Consider the following 25774-nt stretch of genomic DNA (forward strand, 5'->3'; position numbering starts at 1 on the left):
GAGACGCCGTTTGCTGCCTTCGCGAACTGAAGACGTAAAAAAATTTATGGTAATTTCGAGTCGGGGGTGGGTCGGGAAGTGAGGACCTATGAAACCACCGTGTGAGGGGTTATGGCCTCCACCGACACGCCGTAGGTACGCCACTGTATTGAAATGTACGATTAGATCTTGCAAATTATCACACACTCAAATACTTCCGTTGTTTAAGACGAAAAATATTCCCTTTGAGAGAAGAAGATTGAAGTTTACTCTGAAAGGAAATAGATGTTAATATGAAACAAACATAGTTAATAGCATTTTAGTTTATTAGTGGTAACAAAATAGTTTGTACCACAGGTCAAATTGTAATACTGTGCACTCGCAATGCTTGCAGTAAACGAGTCAATTTTGGTTAAAATTAAAGAGCTCTGAAATTCGATGGGAAGAAAGAAAATCCACCGTAGTTTGTTTGAAGTTGCATAAAATATACTGCGTCAAATATTTCTGCGCAGACTGACAATGACCACACCGTCTTTAGTGGAGATAGATGGGGGCATGCTTGAGGGGGTAAGTTACGAAATCCACTACTGTTGCATTACAGAAATAGCTGGTATAATTTCTTCTACTTTTGTAATATTCAGTGAAAGAATGAATGTTTCGAAGTAATTTCAGAAATTTTTGAAGAACTGTTATCTTACGAATTGGGAATGTTAAAAAACGTCCGGAAGATGTCATTTCGGCTCAAGTTCCGAATGATTAATTCCGATTTCATCATGGTACACAGACATTTTGGCTAGATTCTAGTTTACGTCCTTCTTGCCCGTTTACAAAACCGTGCTAGCAGACAGCCGGCGTTCCGGCATCCGTAGGGTAAGTAAGTTTTTGTTTTTACACTTTCTGTCACTAACCATTCACGGGAACGAGGTATGCCTACGAGGTTAGGTTAGGTTCCATTAGTACTCATTTCACCCCTAAATATGTGCTTCATCATCGAAAAATGTCCTCAGTACGTTCAATCACGCATATCCGGACAACATCGGTTTTTCTCGATTTTCTCCTAGAGGAAATTTTCCCTCGCCTTGAATTCCTTATACAATAACCGGTATAATTTAACAATACAGGGATTTTCTCCAATTTGTTTGAAATTTCGGATACTTACTAATTTGGGTCTCCTAATCACGAATCTGCACTTAAAATTTGGCGCTCACATATAGAAATTCCTGAATTATGGCGCTAGCCCCACGAACCAATTGCACGTGGTTAGGCTAGGTTAGGTTAGGAAACATAGTTAAATTTTAGGGTTGTAGTAATATCAGGAATATATATATATTTCGTTCTTTAAGTATTCGAAACGGAAAATCTTGCGATAAATAATGAGCAATTGTGCATTGTCGGTTGTGATGACTGACCCTCTTATTTTGCAAGTTTGACACGTGAGCGCCAAATTTTAACTTCAGATTCGTGATTAGGAGCCCTAATTTAGTGAGTATGTCGAATTTCAAACAAAATGGAGAAATTCCCGGTATTGTAAAATCGCTCCATTACCTGACGCAAGCATGCACGCATCCCATGGAGAATGTATCTTCCGTTGACAAGCGACTGTAAGTATCGTAGACTAGTGGGACTTAATGCAGAAGTAAATTGGAACCTTATTAGAATGCATTTATTAACTTTTATTTTAATGGTAAGAGAACCAAACATGGCCTGCCTAACCTAACTATGAAAGCATATGTTGAAAGAATATCTTAAGTAATCACTAAAACTCCGCAGTATGTGTTGACAGGAGTAAATCAAAATGGAACCATTTTGAAATTGCATTTGTAGCATGATGAAATCGCAATAAAACAAAATGAACTTGAGAATGGGCATATTTAAGGGGAGGGTTTAAGGGGTCCAAACCACCCTCTTTTGGTTCAGTGAAATTACCAGATTACCTGTTTTTCTTCAGACTAATTGTATTCTCCAGAATTAGAGACATATAGGAGGGATACGGATGGCAAGGAAATTACGTAATTTCACACACCGGTTGGGTCTGCAGACCAAATGTCTGCAATTTCCTGTTAGTTTCGGAATTTCTGCGATAAGAAACTGCATTGGGACTGTCAAATTAGTTATACAGAGCATTCCCTGACATTCGCTATTGCCTATTCCAGTGTGTGTATTTTGCAGCTTTATCGCTTGTCACACTAGTCTCAATGTTCCCGTAACTACTTTTTCCGAGTCCTAAATTTGCCAAATATTCATTCTTTTTTTCTTAAAAAAACTTGTTGTCCAATATCTTTGACAAATTATTACTACTGTATAGGAGTAATGTGATTAAGCCTTGTTTCCATATTAAAAATACTAAGTTGCTGACCAAGGCGGTTTATTAAGATAAAAAACACTTAACAGGTAACGTTTCAACCCTGTATCAGGGTCTTCCTCAGACGAAGAACTGAACTAAAATGATGAAATATACTACACACAGAAAGATTACATACACATAGCAGGGTCACTAGCCACACAACAACAAAACAAGTTGACAGTCCTTATCTAGGAAGATTTCTCCAAGGGAATTAAACATATCACCTCCTGACAGTTGACTAATGGGTCTACTACACTGACAGGTCAAGATTAGGAAGAGTCTAGAACCACCTGTTTACCATTCCCCCACCCCTCCTGCCTTTTTGGATATGGATGAATACCTCCTCCTTGGGTCTTCTTCTTTGCTCTTCTTTCTTCCTTGTTCATTCTTCTTTTTCCCTCATTCCTTTTCTTCATCGTTTTTTATCTTGAGTCCTCCATTCCAATTCATGATGTCTTCTCCTTTCTTTTCTATTTCTTTGGCCTCCTTCCATTTTCTCACTAGTTCTCTCTTCTCTTTTCCTATTCGCCTAGTCGAATCCCATTCAACTTCATGTCCCGTTTCTCTAGTGTGTTTGAATATGGCATTCCTGTCTCTCTTCAATCTCCCATTATCCATGTGTTGCTTTAACCTGTCTTTAAGTCTCTTCTTCGTTTCCCCTATACAGGGTGATTCTAAAGGTATAGTACAAACGAAAACCACAGATACCTCCCATGAAATAGAGACGAAAGTTCCCCTTCCACTCTGCCGAGAGATGCCTCTGTGAGGAGCTAGACAACGCCGAAAACGTGTGAAAATGAACTTCACACCTCTGTACAGCCAGTACCAGTGAAGATAGAAAGGCGGAACAAACGAAGTCAAAAGGAACACCAAAGTCGCCCATCCGAAAAACACTAGGCGGCAGCTGCGCAACGCATGCGCATGGGGTTCCACAAAGGAAATAGGAGTGTCCCGCAAGACAAGTGAAGGTAAAGGGTAGCGATCGACAACGGTAGGGACAAAAGAAGCAATGAAGCATGAAGTAACAATTGCACAGCGGGAAACAAACACCATGACTGAAGCAGTGCAGTCGAGAAAAGTAGTGCGGGGTTGCAGAACCACGGGAGGACGACGTAGGATGTAAAAACACACCGAGAATGCAAGCAAAGTGGTCCGTGACACTCGACAGGCAACAGACGCGTACATGGTTCGGGGCAGAAATGGCGTCGCTGGCGGTGCAGCGCAAGGGGAGTCCGCAAAACACAGTGGGGGGACACCGCAGCAAGAACAAAGCACGGTTCAACAAAAGAGAAAGAGGACCGGACGGGGAATGCTACCTGCCAAGGAGACAACAAATGCGGGACGAGGGCAGCACCGAGGGGATGTCACACAGAGGTCGTGCGCCAGCAGGACAAACACAGCAACTACGGGCACAGGAGGTTTATTGCCACGCAAAGGTGCACTTACAGATAGGACCACGTACCCCGTACTGACGTAACAAACGTCGTGATGGGGCCCAATCAGCCTCTTAGAAATGAAGCCGGAGGCACATCGCTGGGTGGGAGAGGGCGAAAGGCTGCTGGAGTGTCGTACGGACCCCACCACTCCGTACGGTGGACGACACTAATGGATACACAAACACCACACGATCGTACGTAGTGCTCCCCGTCGGCTCGAGCAAGACGGACGAAATACGTGTTGTGGGTGAATGGGGGCAAGAATGAAGGACGCTACATGTGTTCCACGATGACAAGGCCCCAGAGTACATGGCCCCACCTGATGGCATTGGTCAGGTAGTGAAGAGCACAGGCACGGGTGGCTCAGGAACGTCAGCTGATTGTACCACAGCGCCGTGCGGACGTGTGGGCTGATTGGAAGTGCAGCCTCAGGGAGCGTGTCAGTGAAAGAGCCGGTGCGGTGGTGGTGTGCTTGACGTACGACAATTGAGTACGTTGTTTCGAAGCCGTTGTGACCAGTGTGTGTGTGTGCCACCTGTGCACTGCAGTACAGTATTCCATAATTGGCACTATCCTCACCGTACCATGGAACGCTACACATTTGTAGAACTGAGGGACATGCATTTTGTCTATGGCAATGGCCGAGCAGCTGCTCGCCTTTATCGCGGACGGTATCCGGAGAGGCGACAACCCGACAGCAGGTTGTTTTCGAACGTGCACCGTACCCTTGGTGAATCGGGTGTGTTACGTGCAGGCCATCATGTCGGTCACCCAAGACATGTGCGCACCGCGGCGGTCGAGGAGGACGTACTTGCTCGCGTGGACGACACACAGTCCACTAGCACCCGTAGCATTGCACGTGCGGTGGGAGTATCACAGTCGACAGTGTGGCGTGTCCTTCATGATGATCTGCTGCATCCCTATCATCCACAGCGAGTCCACGCGTTGCAGGCTGGGGATTACCCACGACGTGTCGAATTCTGTCAACGACTGTTGCAGTTTTGTACCGACGATCCCCGTTTCTTGCGCCATGTGCTTTTCACGGACAAGGCAACATTCACCCATGAGGGTATCTTCAATTGCCGAAACAGCCATGTGTGTGATTATGAAAATCCACATGCAGCAGTTGAGGTGCACCATCAGACCCAGTTTGCAGTGAATATCTGGGCAGGTATCATCGATGAACAGATTATCGGTCCATACCTGCTGCCACCACGTTTAAATGGCCGCCTCTATTGCACCTTTCTTGCATCAGTCCTTCCAGAGCTGCTAGAAGATGTACCCCTCAACGTGCGACATCGTATGTGGTTTCAATTGGATGGAGCGCCTGCACATTTTGATGGCACAGTGCGAACCCTTTTGCACCATACCTACCCACAGCGCTGGATCGGCAGAGAGGGCCCCGTCCCCTGGCCCGCCCGTTCGCCTGACCTCACACCAATGGATTTCTTCTTGTGGGGCCATGTGAAAACACTCGTCTACGAGACCCCGGTGCCTGACAAGGAAACATTGGTAGCGCGGATACTTGCAACATCGGCCGAGGTGTGTACCATGCCAGGGTTTTTTGATAGGGTTCGCCAGAATTTCCTGCGACGCTGCAATGCCTACATTGAATGTGGTGGTCGTCAATTTGAGCAACTTTTGTAACAACGTCAGTCCGGGGTACGACTACGTACTACGTACTATTCCTATCTGTAAGTGCACCTTTGCGTGGCAATAAACCTCCTGTGCCCGTAGTTGCTGTGTTTGTCCTGCTGGCGCACGACCTCTGTGTGACATCCCCTCGGTGCTGCCCTCGTCCCGCATTTGTTGTCTCCTTGGCAGGTAGCATTCCCCGTCCGGTCCTCTTTCTCTTTTGTTGAACCGTGCTTTGTTCTTGCTGCGGTGTCCCCCCACTGTGTTTTGCGGACTCCCCTTGCGCTGCACCGCCAGCGACGCCATTTCTGCCCCGAACCATGTACGCGTCTGTTGCCTGTCGAGTGTCACGGACCACTTTGCTTGCATTCTCGGTGTGTTTTTACATCCTACGTCGTCCTCCCGTGGTTCTGCAACCCCGCACTACTTTTCTCGACTGCACTGCTTCAGTCATGGTGTTTGTTTCCCGCTGTGCAATTGTTACTTCATGCTTCATTGCTTCTTTTGTCCCTACCGTTGTCGATCGCTACCCTTTCCCTTCACTTGTCTTGCGGGACACTCCTATTTCCTTTGTGGAACCCCATGCGCTTGCGTTGCGCAGCTGCCGCCTAGTGTTTTTCGGATGGGCGACTTTGGTGTTCCTTTTGACTTCGTTTGTTCCGCCTTTCTATCTTCACTGGTATTGGCTGTACAGAGGTGTGAAGTTCATTTTCACACGTTTTCGGCGTTGTCTAGCTCCTCACGGAGGCATCTCTCGGCAAAGTGGAAGGGGAACTTTCGTCTCTATTTCATGGGAGGTATCTGTGGTTTTCGTTTGTACTATACCTTTAGAATCACCCTGTATATACACTTTCACATCCTCTGCACTTCACCTCGTAGATAACCCCTTCCTCTTCTTCCTCTCTCTTTTCTTCCTTCTTCTTGCTGGCTATACTTAAAATAGTGCATCCTCCCTTCCTGTAAGTTCTTATATATATGCTGGGGAAAGTGGGTATAAAGTCTCGTAGCGAATGTCAGGGTATGCTCTGTAGATACTCGCTAGACGTAAGTACAAAAGTTTTGTATTTTTGATTAGTATTTTTGATTAATTTATTGAGATTACGGATATATCTATATGAAACTTCACACACACTGAGAGACAGTCAACTGAAGTCGTTTGACCTTGGCGGCGGCTACTCGCGTCACTAGCGCTCCCCACGGCACGATAGGAAACGTATAACAATAATGAAATTACTAATTTGCTAATTCAAACTGCATTAGAACTTAATTTTTCTTGTATGTACGCATTTCTTGCAATGTAGAATTATTTATCTGGTAGCCTACAGTTGTGACGAGCATAAAAACTCAGTTTTTGGTGTTTTTAGGCTTGTAACAACCGTTGGCTACAAGATAAATAATTCATTAGCACTTAATTTAGTGTTTCAAAAGTTGCACAATCCTAACTTTGATGGCTTATAACATGAAATATAGGAGAAATGTGCATTACTATGCCTCATCTACTGAGATATTTTTAATATTTTAGGTTACAATTCATTCCAAACAGGAAATGGTAATCGAAATGTGAATCCCCTTCTGTAGTGTCTTATTTGCTTATCCTTAATTGCAGGGTGGCCAAATACTGCGGATGTCATTAGCCTTCAGTGCTCTGCAGGGAATTCCAGTCACGGTGCACAACATTCGAGCAGGGCGGAAGAATCCTGGTCTTAGAGCTCAGCATTTGAAAGGTAATCTTCTTGTTACCATCCATATTGTAACTAATATTGATAAACTTTAATTTACATAAGTGTCTGATTAAGGGAGCTTGTGTTGTGTTCTCCCAAGATATTACATCACAGAAAGTGTTAATTTGTTTGCAGGGGCGGTGCCAGGGGGCCGCACCCCCTTCAGCACCCGCTATTCAAAACCTATGTTGAAAACATTAACTCTTACAGTGTCACACTGAGTGCCCGAATGTGAGGTATCGTAGTGAGACCACTGTATGCAACAGCCAAGCATTGAAAGAGAAACCACATATATTTTCCTGTACTGTCTGCAGTCTCTAGAAATTGATCAGAGGCCGTTGTCTTTTCTTTCAACAATATTGTTTTTAAGAATTGTTTCTTATTTTGTTCTAAGTGGCCTCTTTGTGTTTCTCAATATTTGCCTCGGTGGAAGCGGCCCCGGCGCCTACCCAGCGTCGAATAAAATGGGTACCTGGGGGAAACCCTGGGGGGGTAAAGGCGGTCAGGGGGGTGATGCTGATCACATCACCCCCACTCACGACCGGATCAAGAAAGTGTCGGGCGTTACCCCCACACCCCCTATATGCCTTCATGGCGTGGTGCTATGCACAGGGGAAAACTTTACTTTTTTTTTTTTTTTTTTTTTACTCAGTGAGTTATTTTTTGGCATTGTTGTTAAATGGTTTTATTGTCCACCTACTTGTTGTTCCTCTTTTCTCCAAGTCTCACTGCAACAAAATTTCAGGTGCTTTCAAGATATCAAGTCATTCTCGGGAAATTATTTAGCTCGAGTTGTATCGTGACAGGGAGTTCTACCCATTAGTACGTTCTGTATGTTCAGCGTAACTTGTTTAGTAAAGTACCACTTCAGACTTTGTCGGGAGCCCGAAGTTAGCGAAGAAATGTTACAGTTCGTTGATCTTTCAGTTGGAAACCATGTACAAATTATGTATTTCCTGAGAGAATTTATTACTGTACAACAGGTTTCATAATATTCAACACATATCCTCCCTGATGGCGCAGTGGTAGCATCGTTGCCTTGTAATTGAGGGGTCCCGGGTTCATTACCCGGTGGAGACACATAGTGGTTCGGATCCTACTTTAAACTGTAGGTCCAGTCCCGATTAGCCTTACTGTGCACAAAGTGTACTTAAAAAAACCACATCAACCAATATTCGACACATACCTATTTTCATGCAGATTGTGTAAAAGATTCATGCATTAGTTTTTCCAACAGTAAGAAACCAAAATAGCACAGACACCTGGTATGGCGAGTCATCTATATCATCCCTTGGAGCTGCTTTTAATTATTTTCCATTTTACATGTTCTAGGCCTAGAGATAGTCCGTGATGTAAGTGTTGGGAAACTCGACGGAGGAGAGATCGGGTCTACAGCGATCACATTCCATCCAGGAAAGATTTCTTCTGGTGAATACAATGCAGATACACAGACAGCAGGGTAAATACTTGTACTTTAGTTTAATTTGGAACATATGTGAACCATTAGAGATTTAAAATTAGGTTTTGATGTAATTTTGATTTATTCTGTTCGTTTGATCAGCTATGGTACAAAATGTAAGTGATATTGAACAGGTCATTCTTATGAATGTCATCATCATCCTTTGCCGTTTCCTGCCAGAGGCTGCCTCTCCATTTTGTCCTGGTCTTCCACCACTCCTCTCTTTCCACTGTGTTCCAATATTGTCCTCTTGTCATAACACTCTTTGCTATCTGCTCTTTCCACAGACATCTTGGTCTCCCCGTTCGCCTTATTCCCACTCCTTGTGCATTGTAAGCTTTTACTGGTAGTCTTTCTGCATCCATCCTCTTCATGTGTCCGAACCATTTCATCTGTGCCTGATCTATCCTGTCCTGAAGCTTCACCACACCCACTGTCTGTTGGATCTCCTCATTCCTTATTCTATCCCTTGTAGTCTTCCCCAATATACTCCTTAAAAATTTCATCTCCACTGCATGCATTTTTCTTTTTTGTCTGTCATTGTCCAAGTCTCTGCTCCGTATGTAATTATTGGCACATACTTGGGTCTTTCGGAAATGAATTGGACTGGCAACACTTCATTGTTGCAAATAACATCTGTCAAGCGAACTTTGTTTTGCTTAACGGTCGGATATAGTTCTACATTCCACCACAAGATGGGTCTTCTAGCGCCATTTCCAGAGAATTGCTGACTCGTAACGTGAACGAATACGTGGAGAAGCTACAAAATGGAAGGTGATTCTCGTGGTCAGAGGTGGACTACGTGGTTCCTGTTTAAAGAGGGTGTTTCGGCATCCGGAATTTATCGCAGACTTGTGGCCGTTTGTGGTGGGTCAGCGCCTTCACGGAGTACAGTCTTTCAGTGGGTTCAAAATTTCAAAAGGGGAAACAAAAGTGTTGACAAAGGTGTCAGCAGTGGTCACCCAAGGTCAACTCGTACCCCAGCAGCAATCCAAAGTGTTTCCAACTTGATTGTGGGAGATCAACGTGTAACAATTGAACAACTGCAACGTGAAACTGGTTTTGGGGAAGCAACTCGGCATGCAATCATTCATGAGGATCTGCAAATGAGGAAAATTTGTGCTCAGTGGGTGCGTTGTGATCTGACGGATCAGCAGAAACAACAGCGGGTGGACATGTGCAGAGAATTGTTGCGTCGTTACTACCAAGATTGAGAACATTTTTTCGAAAGACTGGTGACTGGCGACGAATCTTGGTTCCTCTTTGAAACTCCAGAGAAAAAAAGGCAATCCATGGAATGGAAACACACTGGAAGTCCACGCTCCAAGAAACCTCGACCGATTCTCTCCCAAGAAGCAAATGGGTACAGTTTTCTGGGATGAAGATGGAATTTTGCTGGTGAACTGGCTTCCCACTACCCAACTTGACAACTACCCAGCGACAGCTACTGTGAAACTCGACGAAAGCTGCGATGCAGAATTCAGCAGAGGCGGCAAGGAAAATGGGCTCTCGGGGTGATTCTTCAGCATGACAATGCGAAACCGCATACGAGCCGCCAAACACAGGAGGCATTGGCAACAATGGGATTTACTGTGCTCCCACATCCTGCGTATTCACTGGATTTAGCACCCTCGGATTATGCACTGTTTGACAAAATGAAGGACGCATTGCGTGGTCGACACTTTCAATCTAATGAAACACTCCAGACAGCTGTCCGTGAGTGGTACAACTCTACTCCAAGAGAGTGGTTCTCTGCAGCCATCATGAAACTTCCCGATCAATGGGAGCGTTGCATTCAATCAGGGGGAGATTACTGGTAATGTACATCTTTGTATTGCAGGTAAAATATAACAAATGTGGATTATATAATGCTTGTCCAATTCATTTCCGAACGCCCTTAATAGTATGTGTTGTATATTACCTTCTTGCATTTCATAGGAACATCCCTGTTCCATATTAATCTTCGAATGCTTTGATATAAATAAGTATCTAAAATTATAAGGTTATGCTACATATAAATAGTAAAAGAATGCTAATACAATTTACATATAAAAAAAAAGCAAAAAAACATTTACACTTCTACAGAAAACAATGCTAAAAATGAGAGTAGTACAGATTGCAGTTATAAAAGGAACAGTTACAGTTGTTACACGATGAGAAACAGGACTAGATCTCAACTAATACATGTAGATACAGATAGCCATTTTACACTGAAATCATCAATAAAAATTACAAAATAACACTAGGGATTAACATAAAGAAGTCAAGATTGCACAATTAAATATTATTTAGCAACATATTTTCAGATGCTAGACCGAAAGGCGTACTTTGTGGAAAGTACATCGGCACTTGATGGGAGGTCATTATATTGAGTGGGAAGTTTGTGGAAGAACGATCATTTTTTAATTTCCAGTCTAGGCTTTTTTGTGTAAAATACATTTGGATTACGTGTTGTGTGCATGGGCACTCAAAAGTGGAATTCCTGGATGAGCGTATTGTAACGGATTTTGCCATTGACAATTTTGTACAAATAATTGAAGTCATTCAGTAAACGGCGCTGATAGGTAGTCTGTAAGTGTAGATAAGACGAGTTGCGGTGTTGAAAAATTGCATAATGAGGGAACCCTGTAACGAACTATCGCCAGGAAAAGTGAAGGTCAGAATCGATTCTAGAAAGCTGAGTGGGACACACCATGGACCAGACTGGGGAGCTGTATGGGGAAATGAACGACTTGAAGTATAAGGTGAGGGCTGACATGTCACTAATTTCGGTCACAATATAACTTCTTATTTCTTGTGGTACTTTGTTGTACATCTTTAAACCTTGCTATCCAAGGGAACTTTGTGTTTTTGTTGTGCAAACTGAATTTAAATGTACTTTATTTTGGCCTCTAGTCATATATGTCTTGGTTTTTTGAAAACATGTTAAAGTTTCTATGAATGAAACACAAAAATCAGAGTTTAAATCAAAAGTTGTTTTTTTTACTGTTGACTGGCGATAATGTTATTTTTTTTTATTAATGCTAAGTAACTGAGAAACATTGAAACCATTATTTTAGGTTGATTTTCTGTTTCCTAGGTAATTATGATACTGGGGATGAATGATAATTGCAGGATATTGATAAAGGAACACTCATCACTCAACATGATTGACCAGCGAGGCAGTTTCTTGTAATTGTGAGGTCCTTTGTTTGATCTCTGATGGAGACACATGTGGTTCAGATCCCACTTTAAACTGCAGATCCAGTCTCGATCAGCCTATCTGAGCATAAAGTGGACTTAAAAAAAGAGGCGGTGTCAAGTTGCTTGTGTCACCATACTACACGTAATGGAAAAAAAAATCTTAATTCATGTTAACATAAATGGTGAAACAAAGAGATCAGCTAACATAAAAAAAATAGGGCATTCTATTGAGAAATATTCCTTTCATATTTTTAACACTTTCTGTTTATGTGATTGTAAGGAGAACACACATATTATGCTCAGTCAAGCATGATATTTTCTTCTGTGCCAAAGTGATAGTGCTGTTGTCATTATAAAATATTATTTTATTACGAGCCTTATTAGCCAGAACAAACTGTAGATATTGTCCAACATCAGAAGTCATCTACGTAACAGGTGAAAAATCTGCGCTAGGAGTTCAACAGGTTGGAGTGCAAGTGTTGGGAGTTCCAGGAACTCTTAGCACTTGCACTGTTGTTGAACTCTGAGTGACCTCCTCCCAACACATTTTGTTCACCTGTTAGGTGGTCTCTGGTGTTGGACAATATCTATGATTTGTTGCAGCTTTCTCATAAGGCCAGTATCATTTTAGACAAAATGTTTGAGACTAATGTCATGTTTCTATTTAAACTGTAGGAGCATTTGAGAAGAAAACTAACAGAAATTTGCTTTCTTTTCTTCCAGGAGTGTAGGGCTCCTCATTCAAGTGTCTCTCCCCTGCATCCTGTTCAGCAATGGACCAACCACCCTGAAGCTCTGTGGAGGCACAAATGCCGACATGGCCCCTCAGATAGATTACACCACAGAGGTAAAAACTATTGCCCTTGCTTGTACATGCCGTTTTCAGAGGAAGTCTGGAATCAACAAATATTTGTTCAGAGGTTTTCTTGGGACCTCAAGCAGATGATTTCCAATTAGGCTTTGGAGCTTTTGAGAATCCCTGAAAATGAGAGTGACAGCTCTCGAAATCTAGGAAGCCTTTCTGATTGATACCCTGAGGAAACCTCATCATCATTTCCCGCCAGCAAAGCTTCAAGAAATAAAGAATATTTAGACTCCAAATTTACCTTCTAGAAACATTATCACACCCCGTAATGGAAATTCTGAATGAACTCGTCCACCTTCATACCCAGAATTCTACTTGAAACTTTGCTCAAAACGTAAGCAGGAAGGCATGTAATTAATCAGAATTCACATACTGGTGATGTGATAATCTTTTGAAAAGAGTGGAAAGGTAAATATGTAGTCAAAATGACTAAATAATATTGTAAAAAAATTAGGAAGGGGTGTTGTGAAAATTTTAAAGGGTGTGTGTGTGTATGAGTGAACCACTGAGAAAGTTGTAGAAATTTTTGGGGGTGTTTAGAGGGTGTGGTAAAAAATAACTGAAGGAATATTCATTTACATTTACGCAATTTTTTCATTCCTGAGTGGTCCCTTAAAAAAGGTTATACAGGGTGGCTCAATAAGTCACTTAACACCCCCAGTACAACGCCACTGCGGCATGAAACGTGAAAATGGCGATGACCAATCGTTGCCTGGCCAAGGGGGAACCACACTGACGTCACCCGCATGGTCGGCAGCCATCTTGATGCCTGCCATCTTGAATTCAACTTCAGAAATTTAAATGGGAAGGGGGTCGTACGACATATCAAAATGGGCTAGAATTTCACCAGGAAAACAACTGTGACATTTGTTTTCACCTAACTTTAAATTTAAGGGCGATTTCCGCATGGGAGAGTGACATGTCCTTTCCTTTTTGCTTAAATGTTTATTGTTCAAATAGTCGTTAGTGTGTGATTATGTGGTATTTATTGTTAGACCAATCACTGAAAATGTCCGGATATTGACTTACCGGTATGTACATATCTTGTAGTATTGGTTGGCATGGGAATTACGATTGTTTTTTGTCTTTACATAAAAGCTTAAAAGAGTGATGATGTGAATTGATCGTGTGAAGAGTAGCATATTTCCTTTTTCACTGATCTGAACGAAAATGCCACTAACACGTGAGGAACGGATTGCCATCATATTTATTTATTTATTTATTTATTCAAAGTTTCAGATACAGCACTTTTAAGGTCATTTTACACTGAAAACTCTAACAAATAACAAGAACAAGTCAAGGTGGTTTAAGGTAAAAACAAGAAAAGTTAAATATAAACATAAGGCATAAACAAGGAAACAAAGATTTACATATTCATTTTTAGGGAAGATCGGAAAATGCTTTCAGGGGCAAAAATGTCTATGTTTATGGGTAAATTATTGTAGAACTGGGGCAGCCTGTGGAATAGAGCGTGCTGTATAAGAGAAAGCCTAGCTGTGGAGATGTGGAACAATTCAGTGTTTCGGGTCGATCGAGAGGGAACTCTGAAGTTGAATTCTGTAAGAAGAGATTCAGATCTTAATTTCCCATTGATGATTTTATAGAAAAAATTCATATCGGCCATATCGCGTCAGGTCTGCAGTAACTGAATGTTCAAAGTAGTCAGGATGTCAGGTTTCTGAAGATGCCGCAAAGAAGGAATTCTATGACGAACAATGGCGGTAAAGAAGCTGAGGACGGAATCCATGCTAGAAAGATTTGTATTGGAAGCCATGGCCCAGACTGGAGAACAGTATTCGAGAATCGGAGAAATGAATGACTTGAAAAACAGGCTAAGAGAAATTGGAGTATCAATTTCAGTGAATCTGTACAGGAGGCCTAAGAGGTGCATTGCACTTTTAGTTGTAGCTGCGATGTGTTCCTTAAAGTTCAGCTTTTCATCTACGATAACACCTAGATCTTTTTGGGCCGCAACTGTAGTAATATAATTGTTTTCAAGAACATAATGAGAATGTATTTTTTTCTTTTTTAAAGAGACTGTGAGGGAGGAACATTTCTGTGGGTTAAGTTGTAGATTCCACAGGTTACACCATGTGACAAGTTCGGAAAGAGCATTCTGGAGAATCACAGCATCTTGCGTGGTTGAGATTTCTTTGAAAAGTTTACAGTCGTCAGCAAACATGAGTAAATTGACAGGAAATGAGGAAAGTCTTTGAGGGAGATCGTCCATGTATAGGATGAACAAGAGAGGGCCCAAGACGCTCCCTTGTGGTACCCCAGACAGGACAGGAAGAAAATCAGAAGAGGCGCCTGAAAGGGTGACACGCTGTGTCCGTGAGTGTAAATAATCCTGGATTAAGGAGAGAAATTTGCCATGTATGTTAAATCTAGTTCGTAATTTGTGAATAAGAAGAGCATGGTTTATTTTGTCAAAGGCTTTTGAAATATCCAAGTATATCACATCTAGCTGGGAATTTTTGGAAATAGCCCTAGTGGCATGTGAAAGGAGAACTGAAAGATTAGTCAAGCAAGAGCTACCTGGAAGAAACCCGTGTTGGGCAGTACCGATATGCGGAGATGTAAATCTGAATAATCTGTCCTTAATGATTTTTTCACAGATTATAGACAGAGGTGACAGGAGTGATATTGGTCTGTATGATGTAGCACTATTTTTGTCTCCAGATTTGTGAATGGGTACAACGTTGGCTTTCTTGAACATCCGAGGAAACACGCCTTCAGAGAAGCACCTATTTAGCAAGAGAGAGAGAGGGTGAGCCAAGAAGTCGGCAGTGTTACGGAGGAAAATCGTGGGAATTTCATCTGGTCCTAAAGAGCGGTGTATGGGTAATGAGGCAAGGAGAGATTTAACTTCATGAGAAGAGGTTTTGATAGTTGATAGAGAGAGTGAACAGACCGACTGCACGTCGGGGAGTGGGTTGGTTGAAGCAAGCGAGGTGAAGTTTTCGTGAAAGAAACTGTTGAATAAGTGCACTCTTTTATCTCCACAGGCTGATTCCGATTTGTACTTGATTTCCATGGGGACGCGTGGTTTTTGCTTTCTTGAATTTAACAAAGTAAAGAATTTCTTTGGGTTGGTAAGGCACAGTGCTGTTACGTTGTCTATGTAGTCCTTATATTTTTTCTTAAGTAAATACTTGGAGTGACGTCTAATACTACAGAACGTTTGTTGTGTATGCACATTGGGGCTTTGTTTCCACAGGTTCCAGGCTTCTTTTTTGTTTTTTAGCACCAGGAGAACTTCATTGTCAAACCACAACGGATATTTTGTCGATTTCGGTTTCCTGGCCGGCACGAAGTCATCAATCACGGCGTGCAGTACGTCCACAAACATCTCCACTGATTTGTTGACGTCATCATCCTGCACCAGACACCACGGATAGAAATGAAGAGCTCGGCGAATGTCCTCCCAGGGTGCATTCCGCCACAGGCGATAAGGCTGCTTTTGCGGTCGAGACTTTCTCTTCTCCACGGGGGGCAGGTACACAAGGACATCTAGCGAGTCGTGGTCCGATGGTAAAATGTTTCTTTCCGGGGTTATTTCTGGATCAGGCAGGGTTGCCAGGACGTAATCTAAGTTGCTGTTACCGTGTGTCTTATGCATGTTGAATTGCTTCAGACCAATGCCGTTCACGAATGTGTCCACGAACCATTGATCAGCCGGGCAGTTTGGAGTACCAGACGTGGGGTGTTCCAATCGATGGAAAGGTTAAAATCACCAAAAAGCATTACGTCACCACACGTTAAGGCTGCCAAGACTGAATCCCTGCAGGCTTCCAGAATTTGCACGGGAGAGTTTCTGTTCGGTCGATAGTACGAACCAAATAAAATTTTTCTACCTTTCTCAATGTTAAGTTCAACCCACACGATTTCACAGTCACGGTTCAGATCCTTTCGAATTTTGCTTTTCCACTTCACATTCACGCACACCATCACACCCCCTCCTCTTCCAACTGGCCGATCATTTCGAAAAATATTGAAGTGACTCGCAAAAGGCAATTCATTGTCTGGAACAGTGTCGTTCAGCCAGGTCTCCGTAAATACCAAGCAATCGTAGTTTAACAGCTCCGTCAGATGAATAGTACAGTCGGTGAGTTTATTTTTTATGCTTTGAGCATTTTGGTAATAAACTGAGAGGGAGGTAGAGTTCCGTTGGAGGGGCCCGGGGTTCAGATGAACGTCACCACAAAGGAGCGCGAGGCACAGGAAGTGACGGTAGCTGGCGAGGGTTGTTGACTTACCTCGAGGGTGCGGCTCCCGTTGTACCGGTGGCCGAGACATGGCTGCGGAGAGCTCGGGAACGATTTGAATAGCAGGGGAGAGAAGTACGCGTGACATTGCCGCAGACTTCAATAACCGCAATCCTGCAAGACAACCGGTGTCACATGTGGCCGTCAGCCAGTTGCTGGCAAAGTTCCAAGATACTGGATCTGTGGATGACAAGCCGCGACATGGACGTCCGAAAACAGCTGTAGCGGTGTTGGCATCATTTGCAAAGTCCCCAACCCGTAGCACACGGAGACTGGCGCTGGAAAGCGGTGTCAGCAGGGGTTCAATTCAAAGGATTGTACGTGACCACCACTGGCATCCGTATAAGATACAGCTGCAGCAGCACCTTAGTGAGGACGATCCAGACAGGCGTTTGCAGTTTTGTGAGTGGGCTATAGCACAACTGCAACGTGACCCTGCCATCGGTAGCAAGATTCTGTTCAGTGATGAGGCTAATTTTTATGTGTCGGGAGAGGTGAATAAGCAAAATCTGCGGTACTTGTCACCCGAAAATCCACATTGGACAGATCCCAGCAAGGTGACGGGAGGCGGGAAGCTAATGGTGTGGTGTGGTACTTGGGGTTCCCGACTTGTTGGTCCATTTTTCATTGAGGGCTACTTGCTTCTGCTACGGAAGCAGATCTTACCATCCTTACTGTCCGAGGATGGGAGCTATCCTGAATGGTTCCAGCAAGATGGTGCTCCACCGCACTATGGGATGATAGTCCGTCAGTACCTGGATCAACAATTCCCTCACCACTGGATTGGTCGCCGAGGGACTGTGGAATGGTCTGCACGCTCACCTGACCTGACACCATTGGACTTTTACCTCTGGGGACACCTGAAAGCCATGGTGTATGCTACGAAAATCAGGGATCTGGCCCACTTGCGCACACACATTGTGGATGCCTGTACTGCAATAACTCCTGAGGTTCTTCAGAATGTGGTAAGGTCATGGGAGAGATGATTACACGTGTGTGTTGCGCAAGAGGGACGTCATTTTGAGCATGTGTTATAACTTTGTGGTATTGTTAACTCTGCAACAATTAAAGTTAGGTGAAAACAAATGTCACAGTTGTTTTCCTGGTGAAATTCTAGCCCATTTATATATGCATGACCCCCTTCCCATTTAAATTTCTGAAGTTGAATTCAAGATGGCGGGCATCAAGATGGTTGCCGACCATGCGGGTGACGTCAATGTGGTTCCCCCTTGGCCTGATAACGATTGGTCATCGCCATTTTCACGTCCCATGCCGCAGTGGCCTTGTACTGGGGGTGTTAAGTGACTTATTGAGCCACCCTGTAGAATACTGGGTGAAATGGTGTTATAACCAACCAAAGGTTGGGTATACATCCCCAATACATACAGGTAGCACTCCACTCCAACCAAAGTACAAGGCCAATTCAATCCAGGTAAAATTAACAGGAATAGACATTCCCAGATATGTTAAGATTAACAGAAATTAGGCCTAATTAGTAAAAGTATGATAAAACATCAAAATATTAAGTAATTAATAAGCCCCAGACCAAAATTCATTGGTTATCAAAAAGACAGCCTTTGTGGAAAAACAGAATTCAGAGAGCACATGTTGTTTTTCATGCAAATTTTTTATTAATACAGATATTTTCAGGATAACATTTGTGCAACCACAAATTAACTGGCTTTCCCTGAAAATAACTCCAAGTCACAATTATATGTGCAAACAAACCACAAAAACATCAAAAAATCGATGTTTTTGGACAAAAGACAATCGGTCTCACAGCACCAGAGCCATCTGGTGAGAGTCAGTGGAACTAGCCCTGACTAGACTGCCATCTACTGGGCTTCTCGAGGTACTAGATGAAGGCAAGTAACACAAAGTGCTGTGGACCAATCAGATGGCCTCATGGGCGTGGCTACCAGACAATGAGTCTGAGATAGCTTTTAACATGAGAGGAAGCCATCTTGATTTCACTCTGTGTGGATAGTTGGTACAGTTAACATCGCTCCAAGTTTTGAGCCAGAGTAGGCCAGTGGAGAGAGGACAATGGAGTAGCCATTTGTGTTCCAACATGTGAAGTATCTATTAAGTGGTTGGAAATAGTCCTGTAGTGTATAATATGGACGAATTACAGCACTTGAAGTGCCATAAAGTGCATGGAACCAATATCCATGAAAATTCGGAAATTTTCAAAACCACATGGTGAGGACAATGAGCCTCCAGGAAACCATGATGCTTTGTATCCAAAGACATCCACGATTATTCGGCCCATCCTTTGTGATATAGCTCCCTGAAACAGTTCATTTGCAAGCCAATACCCATATGTCTTAAGATACCGCTATATTTTTAGTGCAGACCCACAAAAATCCCCCATTTATAGTTGGAGTGACAAGTGTTATTTCAAGGCCCATGTGTGTTGAGGTGGAAGCAGAAGATGTAAGTACAATGTTTTTATTACCCATTTTGTTGGTTCCAATTGTAAAAACAATCTTATAAGTTTGTGCAGTGCTTGTATATAAGTAATTGTAATAACATCCCGAATATTAAATGTGTCTTTCCAACATCTTGATTTATCAATTCATATTTGGGCGGGTAAGTCCGGGAAGCGTACCTCTCGCTCCGGAATAACTAGGCTGAAAGTCCCTATGATAAACCAGCAATCATTCCTCGGAATGGATGCTGGTCTACTGGGGACATCCTCCATGTTAATGGTCACTGGAGGACAGCGTAGAGCTGCACGGGGATGGGTGCGTCCAGGTTGCACAGCAGAGTAGTTTCATAGGTTCAATCAAGCCCAAAGTGGGTGAGTAGGTTAGGTTCTCCTATCCTATTATTCGGCAACGTAACCTGGAGGCACGTATCCCTGGACCAGCCGCGTAGACGAAGCCATTCAACTCCCGAATCTATCGTCAGTCTTTTTGTCTGTCTCGCCCGCGCGGATCGCAGTGTTGTAATCACTTGGAAGTTATTTTTAAATTGTTTGATTTGATTTGGTGTACCTCACTTTTCTGCCACTTTCGGGTAATTGCAAAGATGAGAACCACACGCCGGCCCCCATGACAGAGTGGTTAGCACATCGTGCTACGATGCCAGGGGTCCTGGGTTCGAATCCTGGCCTGGATGTTTGTGTGCCCATTCCTCAATTTCATCATATCATCACTCATCCCCATCTTTGCAAATTAACCAAAAGTGGCACAAAGGCGAAGTAAAATAAATCAAATCAAATAAACAAATCAACAAAACCACACTTCACAATGAATGAATGCATGTAGTACAAGGCGCAGTTTGGTCTACTCAGAGTTGTAAAGCATTGGCTGCATTACATGTAAATTTTGAAACATTTTCTCCCTTAATTGGAAACCCAAATTATCTGCATCCCTTAAATGGAAATCCAAAATATCTGTATTGTAACAAAATTTTGTGAACAGTTCCAGAATTTAATGTTTAATGAATTATCAGAGAATGATATATGAAAAAGACTTTTACATGCCATTATGGGGAAAAATTTGAAAGTGATTTTGTATTAACATACAATACCTGTCCCATGTCCTATAAACTGGTGGTTTTCTGGTTATACTTGAAAATGTTCTTTTCATTCCAGGTGTTCAGACCAATTCTTGAGAAGTTCGGAGCTACTTTTGAGTATGACATTGTAAAAAGGTAAAACTGTCTAACTCTAATTAAAGCTCTTGCATGTTTTGTGTTTGTTTATCTAGATATTGATATCAATATGTAGTACGTGCACTAATTGCCATAGATCTTCCAGTAATAGTCGTTCTTCAGTGTTGTCAAATGAAATGGCTCTGGCATTCTTCAACTGACTTGCATGTGGCAGTAATGAATTGCCAAAAGGGCCATTTTCATGCAGTACTGTGTGTGAGTTGTCCTTTTGCAATGACAAGGCTCAGAGAAATTACTACCATTTTTTTTTACCTTGCCACCAAATGGTTATGTTTTTGTTTCTCAGCTCCTTGGTTGAATGATGGGAAGCGACTTGAAAACAATAGAAGCTTACTTCAGCCTCCAAATCCAGAAAAGGGTGACCTGATAAATGTGACCTTGCAGGTCTTAACCCTCTAAGGGCTGTTGTAATGTAACATAACATAACCTGTGGCTCTACAGCCCTCGAAGGGCCTTGGCCTATCTCCCGACTGCCAGTCTCCCTCTCACAATCCTACCTACAGGTGTGGAGATCTTCAACTGGTAATGGCGTGACGTGGGGTCAGCACGTCGAACCCTTAGCCGTTATAGGAGATATCTGTGACCAGGTTACGCTCGCTACTCACTCGTAGCTCCCCAATTTCCTCATGATGGTGGGTTGGCATTGGTCCTATACACAGGCCGAAAACCCAGACTGAACCCAAGTGGACTCAAACGCATGCCATCCCACAGTCGGAGCCCAAACCAGCACCTTAGACACACAGTCATTAGTGCACGGAGCAGGACAGTTGTAATGCAATGGAGTTAAGGTTTTAGTACCCTCAGCAAATGTGATCATGTTTGTAACTGAAAATTATACTTGAAACACAGGAGTATATTGCAACAAGTTAAGGAAAAATTCAGACCCAACTTTCGATTTTATAGAAAAACAGATATGTTTACAACTATACTCTGTCCTGCGTAACTCTGGAGCAAGTGAGCGAAAACAAATCTCTGGGCAAGTAGTGATGTGAGACAGCTCCACCAATGAACATGTGAGAGGGAACGGGATTGCATGAATGTGGAAAAAGCGACTTGAGTTACCAGCCTTCGCAGCACCGGATACGGCTTTGTTCATTTCCCTCCTCCTCTGCTGCTATTCACGGCCTTGTTCCACAGATTCTGGGACAGAGTATAGGCTTATTTGTAGCCAGGATATGAGTTTCTGTTTGTTCTTTCATATATGAGGGGCAGTCAAATGAAAACCGAACACCCACCATAAAACACATTCCTCGCAAAAGTTGGCAACACTGTTGTTATGTATCGATTCTGCCATCTGTAGGGTAGGAGAAGTGCATAGTGAAAATGCACAGGTCCACACAGTTTCTTCGTCATTGCCATTATCAAAGATCATCTGCAGTTCTGAAAAATTCGCACGCAGTGGGTTCCACATCAACTGACGGAGGGACAAAAGATTGACAGAATGATTGCATGTCTGAGTTATTTGCGGCAGTACCACGAGGAAGAGTATACATTTCTGTTACGTATCGTCACAGGGGACAAAACGTGGTGCCACTATTTTGAGCCCGAGAGCAAACGGCAAAGCCAACAATGAAAACACGTCGATTCTCCCCCGCCAAAGAAATCCAAAGCTGTCCATACGAGTTCCGGTAAGGTCATGATGAGCTGCTGCTTCGACTGCAAGGGCCCTCTGCATGTCGACTCCCTAGAGCGTGGAGCCATAATCAATGCGCAGCGCTATGCAGACATGTTGCAGAAACTGCGACGTGCCATAAAGTCAAAACGCCCTGGAATGCTGTCGGACGGAATCATCCTTTTGCATGATAACGCCCGTCCCCATACTGCCAATCTGGTGAGGGATAAGCTTCAGACATTTGGCTGGGAAATGCTTGAACATCCTCCGTACAGCCCCGATATTTCCCCTTGTGACTTCCACATTTTTGGTGACCTGAAGAAAGACATTCGTGGACGTCGGTTTCATTGGGACGAGGAAATGCAACAGTGGGTGAGGCTGTGGATCAGCCAGCGACCTACTTCTTTCTACAAGACTGGAATTAATCGTCTCGTCTCCCAGTGGGATAAATGTCTTAACACTTGTGGCAATTACTTTTGAATAAAACAAACTCCATTGTCACTTTGTAGCGGGTGTTCGGTTTTCATTTGACTGCTCCTCATATTTTTTCTATTCACCATCTTCATCACTGTGATTGGCACAAAGAGGAAGAGGAGGGGCATTAATTATTGAAATACAAAGGATAACAAAAAGTAAATTGCAACCGAACTCTCTTTTCCAGAGGCTACTATCCACGAGGTGGAGGGGAAGTGCATATCAGAGTGACTCCCGTTCCACAACTGAAGCCTGTCACCCTTCTCGATCCTGGCCGAGTGGTGAGGATTTGGGGATGGTCTTACGTTGCTGGTGCTTTACCCATAAGAGTAAGTTTTCAAATTAGAAATTTTCCACCATAAATATTTAATTTAACCTTTTGTGTCCCAAGCATCTCGATCGAGATACTCAAATGTAACCCTCATGGTCCCAAGCGTTTCGATCGAGACGATGTGTCAAGGTCGTAGTTTTTACGTTATAACTTTTCTATTTTTGGCTAGAATTTCTTTTTTTTATATATTGTTCCTAACACATGTATTTAACAGAAATGTTTTTTTGCATTTTTTTTGTCTTCATGAAAATGGAGGGGGAAAGGCGTCTCTTTTCAAGGTCAAATTTTTGCCGACAAAGGAAGACCGGCTTTGTTGTTCTAAAGCAATGCTTTTCACACCCTCCTGTTAACTGCATTCGAAGGAAGCTTGTTTATCAGTATCTGATGTCAAAATGAAAGTTTTCCGTTAGGTTGCAAGCAAGGGGAGGGGGAAGACTGGTTGTTGAATCTGCATTGTGAGAATGGAATTTCGAAGCGTGCTGAAGGTAACCTTTGTTTTTTAGCACAAGTGTCCACAAGTTGCAACAGGGGTTACCCTGCATTGTCTAAAAATAGAATTTCAAGCAGCTGCAAGAATCGGCGCTCATTTTTCACTGCGTTGTAGCTTTTCGTCCGTGAATGTTGCGTAGGTGTCGTTTTGTGCCCAATAGCGAGGACATTTTTTGGGTGAAGTGACAATTTTTTAAAATAATTTTGGGGGTTTTCTCCCTTCCCCCTCCATATATATGCCAAATTTGCATAAATTTTGCATTTTGACATTTTTTTTTCTTGGGGGAGGGTGAAACACCATTTTTTTAAAGAAAAGTATTTTGAGGGGATTTCCCCCCTTTCCACCTCCATATGTACGCCGAATGTGCATAAATTATATATCGTCTGAGTCTGTGATTCATTCTGCGTACAACGGTATATCTTTCATATATCTAGGGCATTTAGTTTCTGAGCTATAGTCATTTCAAGGTACTGCTGCATTTTGAAGCTTGAATCAGTGGCGTGTCGACCATTCCTTTTGGGTGTACAACTCAAGTTACATTGGTCATATGATAATAATGCAAATATTTTTGTGTTCCTTACATGTCAGCGATAATTTCTGTGTGCATTTTGAACTTTTCATATCCTTTTTTTTCGGGGGGCGGGGGAGGGGGAGAAACCCCATTTTTTAAAAAAAAGTATTTTCAGGGGATTTCCCCCCTTTCCCCCTCCATATATACCCCACATGTGCATAAATTATATATCTTCTGAATTTGTGATTCATTCTGCGTACAACGGTATATCACTCATCTCTCTAGGGCAATTAGTGTCCGATCTACACTCATTTAATTGAAACTTTGCATTTTTCTCAAAATCGGCTCGGGACAGAGTGGCTTACATGTGAAAAAGGCCTTGGGACTCAAAAGGTTAAAAGTACCAAGATACACTAAAACAGCTTGAAAGAGTTCCAAGTTATTTCAACTATGTGATTATGAGTATCTTAGTAGCGTGGGCTTGAAAAAGTTTGGGGGAACCAGGATGAAATGTCCCAGCAAGAATCGAAATCACTTTTATAATGACCAGAGGCACATATTTTTTGTAAATAAAAAAGCAAAATTTCGGTACAAAAACAGAATCAATTTTGATTTCAAAAATAGTAGATGAAATAAAATGTCAGTGTTACAGTGGTGAAAAATCAGATCAAAAGTTATACGTAAAATGACATTTTGGTTTTAAAATTGTGAATGTAATCCTAAATTTGATTTAAAAACTGCACTTATTGCACATTTATGTAGTTAACGGAGTATTAAGTTTATTCCTGTATAAAGGGTTACAGTTTTGCTTCTCAAATATTTACAAAACAGATTATGGAAATGCACCTTTCAGAAACACAAAGAATGAACATTAAAGCATGTTATTTCACATTTCGTGTTTCCATCAGAAATCGAAATATGCATGCCTCTAATGATAACATTTGCTGCATAATTTGTAATATCCAACAGTGGTTGCCAACTTTTGAGAACAACGTTGGTTTCATTTATTTGATTCTTATTTTTGTATATGTACCATCACACTCAATTTCTGATAAGTGTGTTTCTCAATTCTTTGCAGATGGCTCATGTGATGGCGGACGCTGCAACAAGAAGCCTTCAGAGGTTTTTCAAAAATGTGGAAGTGTCGATCGAGAGGTACAAAGAATCACCTGATGCAGCCGTAGGAAGTGGTTCAGGTATTAAGTAAGTTCTCTTTCATTCTGGGGAGGATTGTACAGTCATAAATTTAACACTGTGAATGCTAATTTGAAAGTGTTGTCATGTGTGTGTATGCACAGGTTCGCTCCAGTAGTCTGCACTACAAAGGTATTTTAGAACTATTATTGCTGTCTGATATTTATTTTCATTTAAATATACGTAGAGGCATCCATGTTTCGTTTCTGACGGAAAAAGAAATGTGAAATAACTCAGTACAATGTTCATTTTCGATGTTTTCGAAAGGTGCGAGGTGCATTTCTCTACCATGTTTTGTCGTGAAATGATGCAAAATTTGAAATAAACTCTTGAAACAAAATTTAGAATTTGTTTATCGATGCGACACTTTCTAAAGTTTAAATTATCCTGTGAGTTATGCAAATCACAGAAAATGGATTAATTCTGTTGTAAATATTTGAGGAGCGAAAATGAACTCCTTTGTGCAGTTTACTCTGATATCTACATAAATGTTCTATTAGAAGGGAAATGATTACCGTATTTACGCATGTATAATGTGCATGCGTGTATAATGAGCACCCTGGTTTTTGATGGGGAAAGTGACAAACAATA

General features: G+C 42.4%; 1 protein-coding gene across 2 annotated transcripts in view; it reads left to right on the top strand.

The window, feature by feature from the left end:
• Nucleotides 1-356: 356 nt before the first annotated feature.
• Rtca (RNA 3'-terminal phosphate cyclase) overlaps nucleotides 357-25774 on the top strand; it is a 40041-nt gene continuing 14623 nt past the window's right edge. Inside the window, exons 1-7 of one of the 2 annotated variants that reach the window (XM_083115626.1) lie at nucleotides 357-546; nucleotides 7001-7118; nucleotides 8448-8574; nucleotides 12481-12604; nucleotides 20492-20550; nucleotides 22845-22986; nucleotides 25068-25192. In XM_083115626.1, the coding sequence (XP_082971752.1) occupies nucleotides 499-546; nucleotides 7001-7118; nucleotides 8448-8574; nucleotides 12481-12604; nucleotides 20492-20550; nucleotides 22845-22986; nucleotides 25068-25192 (743 nt within the window). In that variant the 5' untranslated portion in view covers nucleotides 357-498. Of the gene's footprint in view, nucleotides 547-690; nucleotides 850-7000; nucleotides 7119-8447; nucleotides 8575-12480; nucleotides 12605-20491; nucleotides 20551-22844; nucleotides 22987-25067; nucleotides 25193-25774 lie in introns of those variants that run through there. The other variant, XM_083115627.1, reaches the window with a different exon arrangement.

This window comes from Lepisma saccharinum, chromosome 30 (assembly GCF_977018435.1).
Source record: "Lepisma saccharinum chromosome 30, izLepSacc3.1, whole genome shotgun sequence".
In the NCBI taxonomy this organism is placed as follows: Eukaryota; Metazoa; Arthropoda; class Insecta; order Zygentoma; family Lepismatidae; genus Lepisma; species Lepisma saccharinum.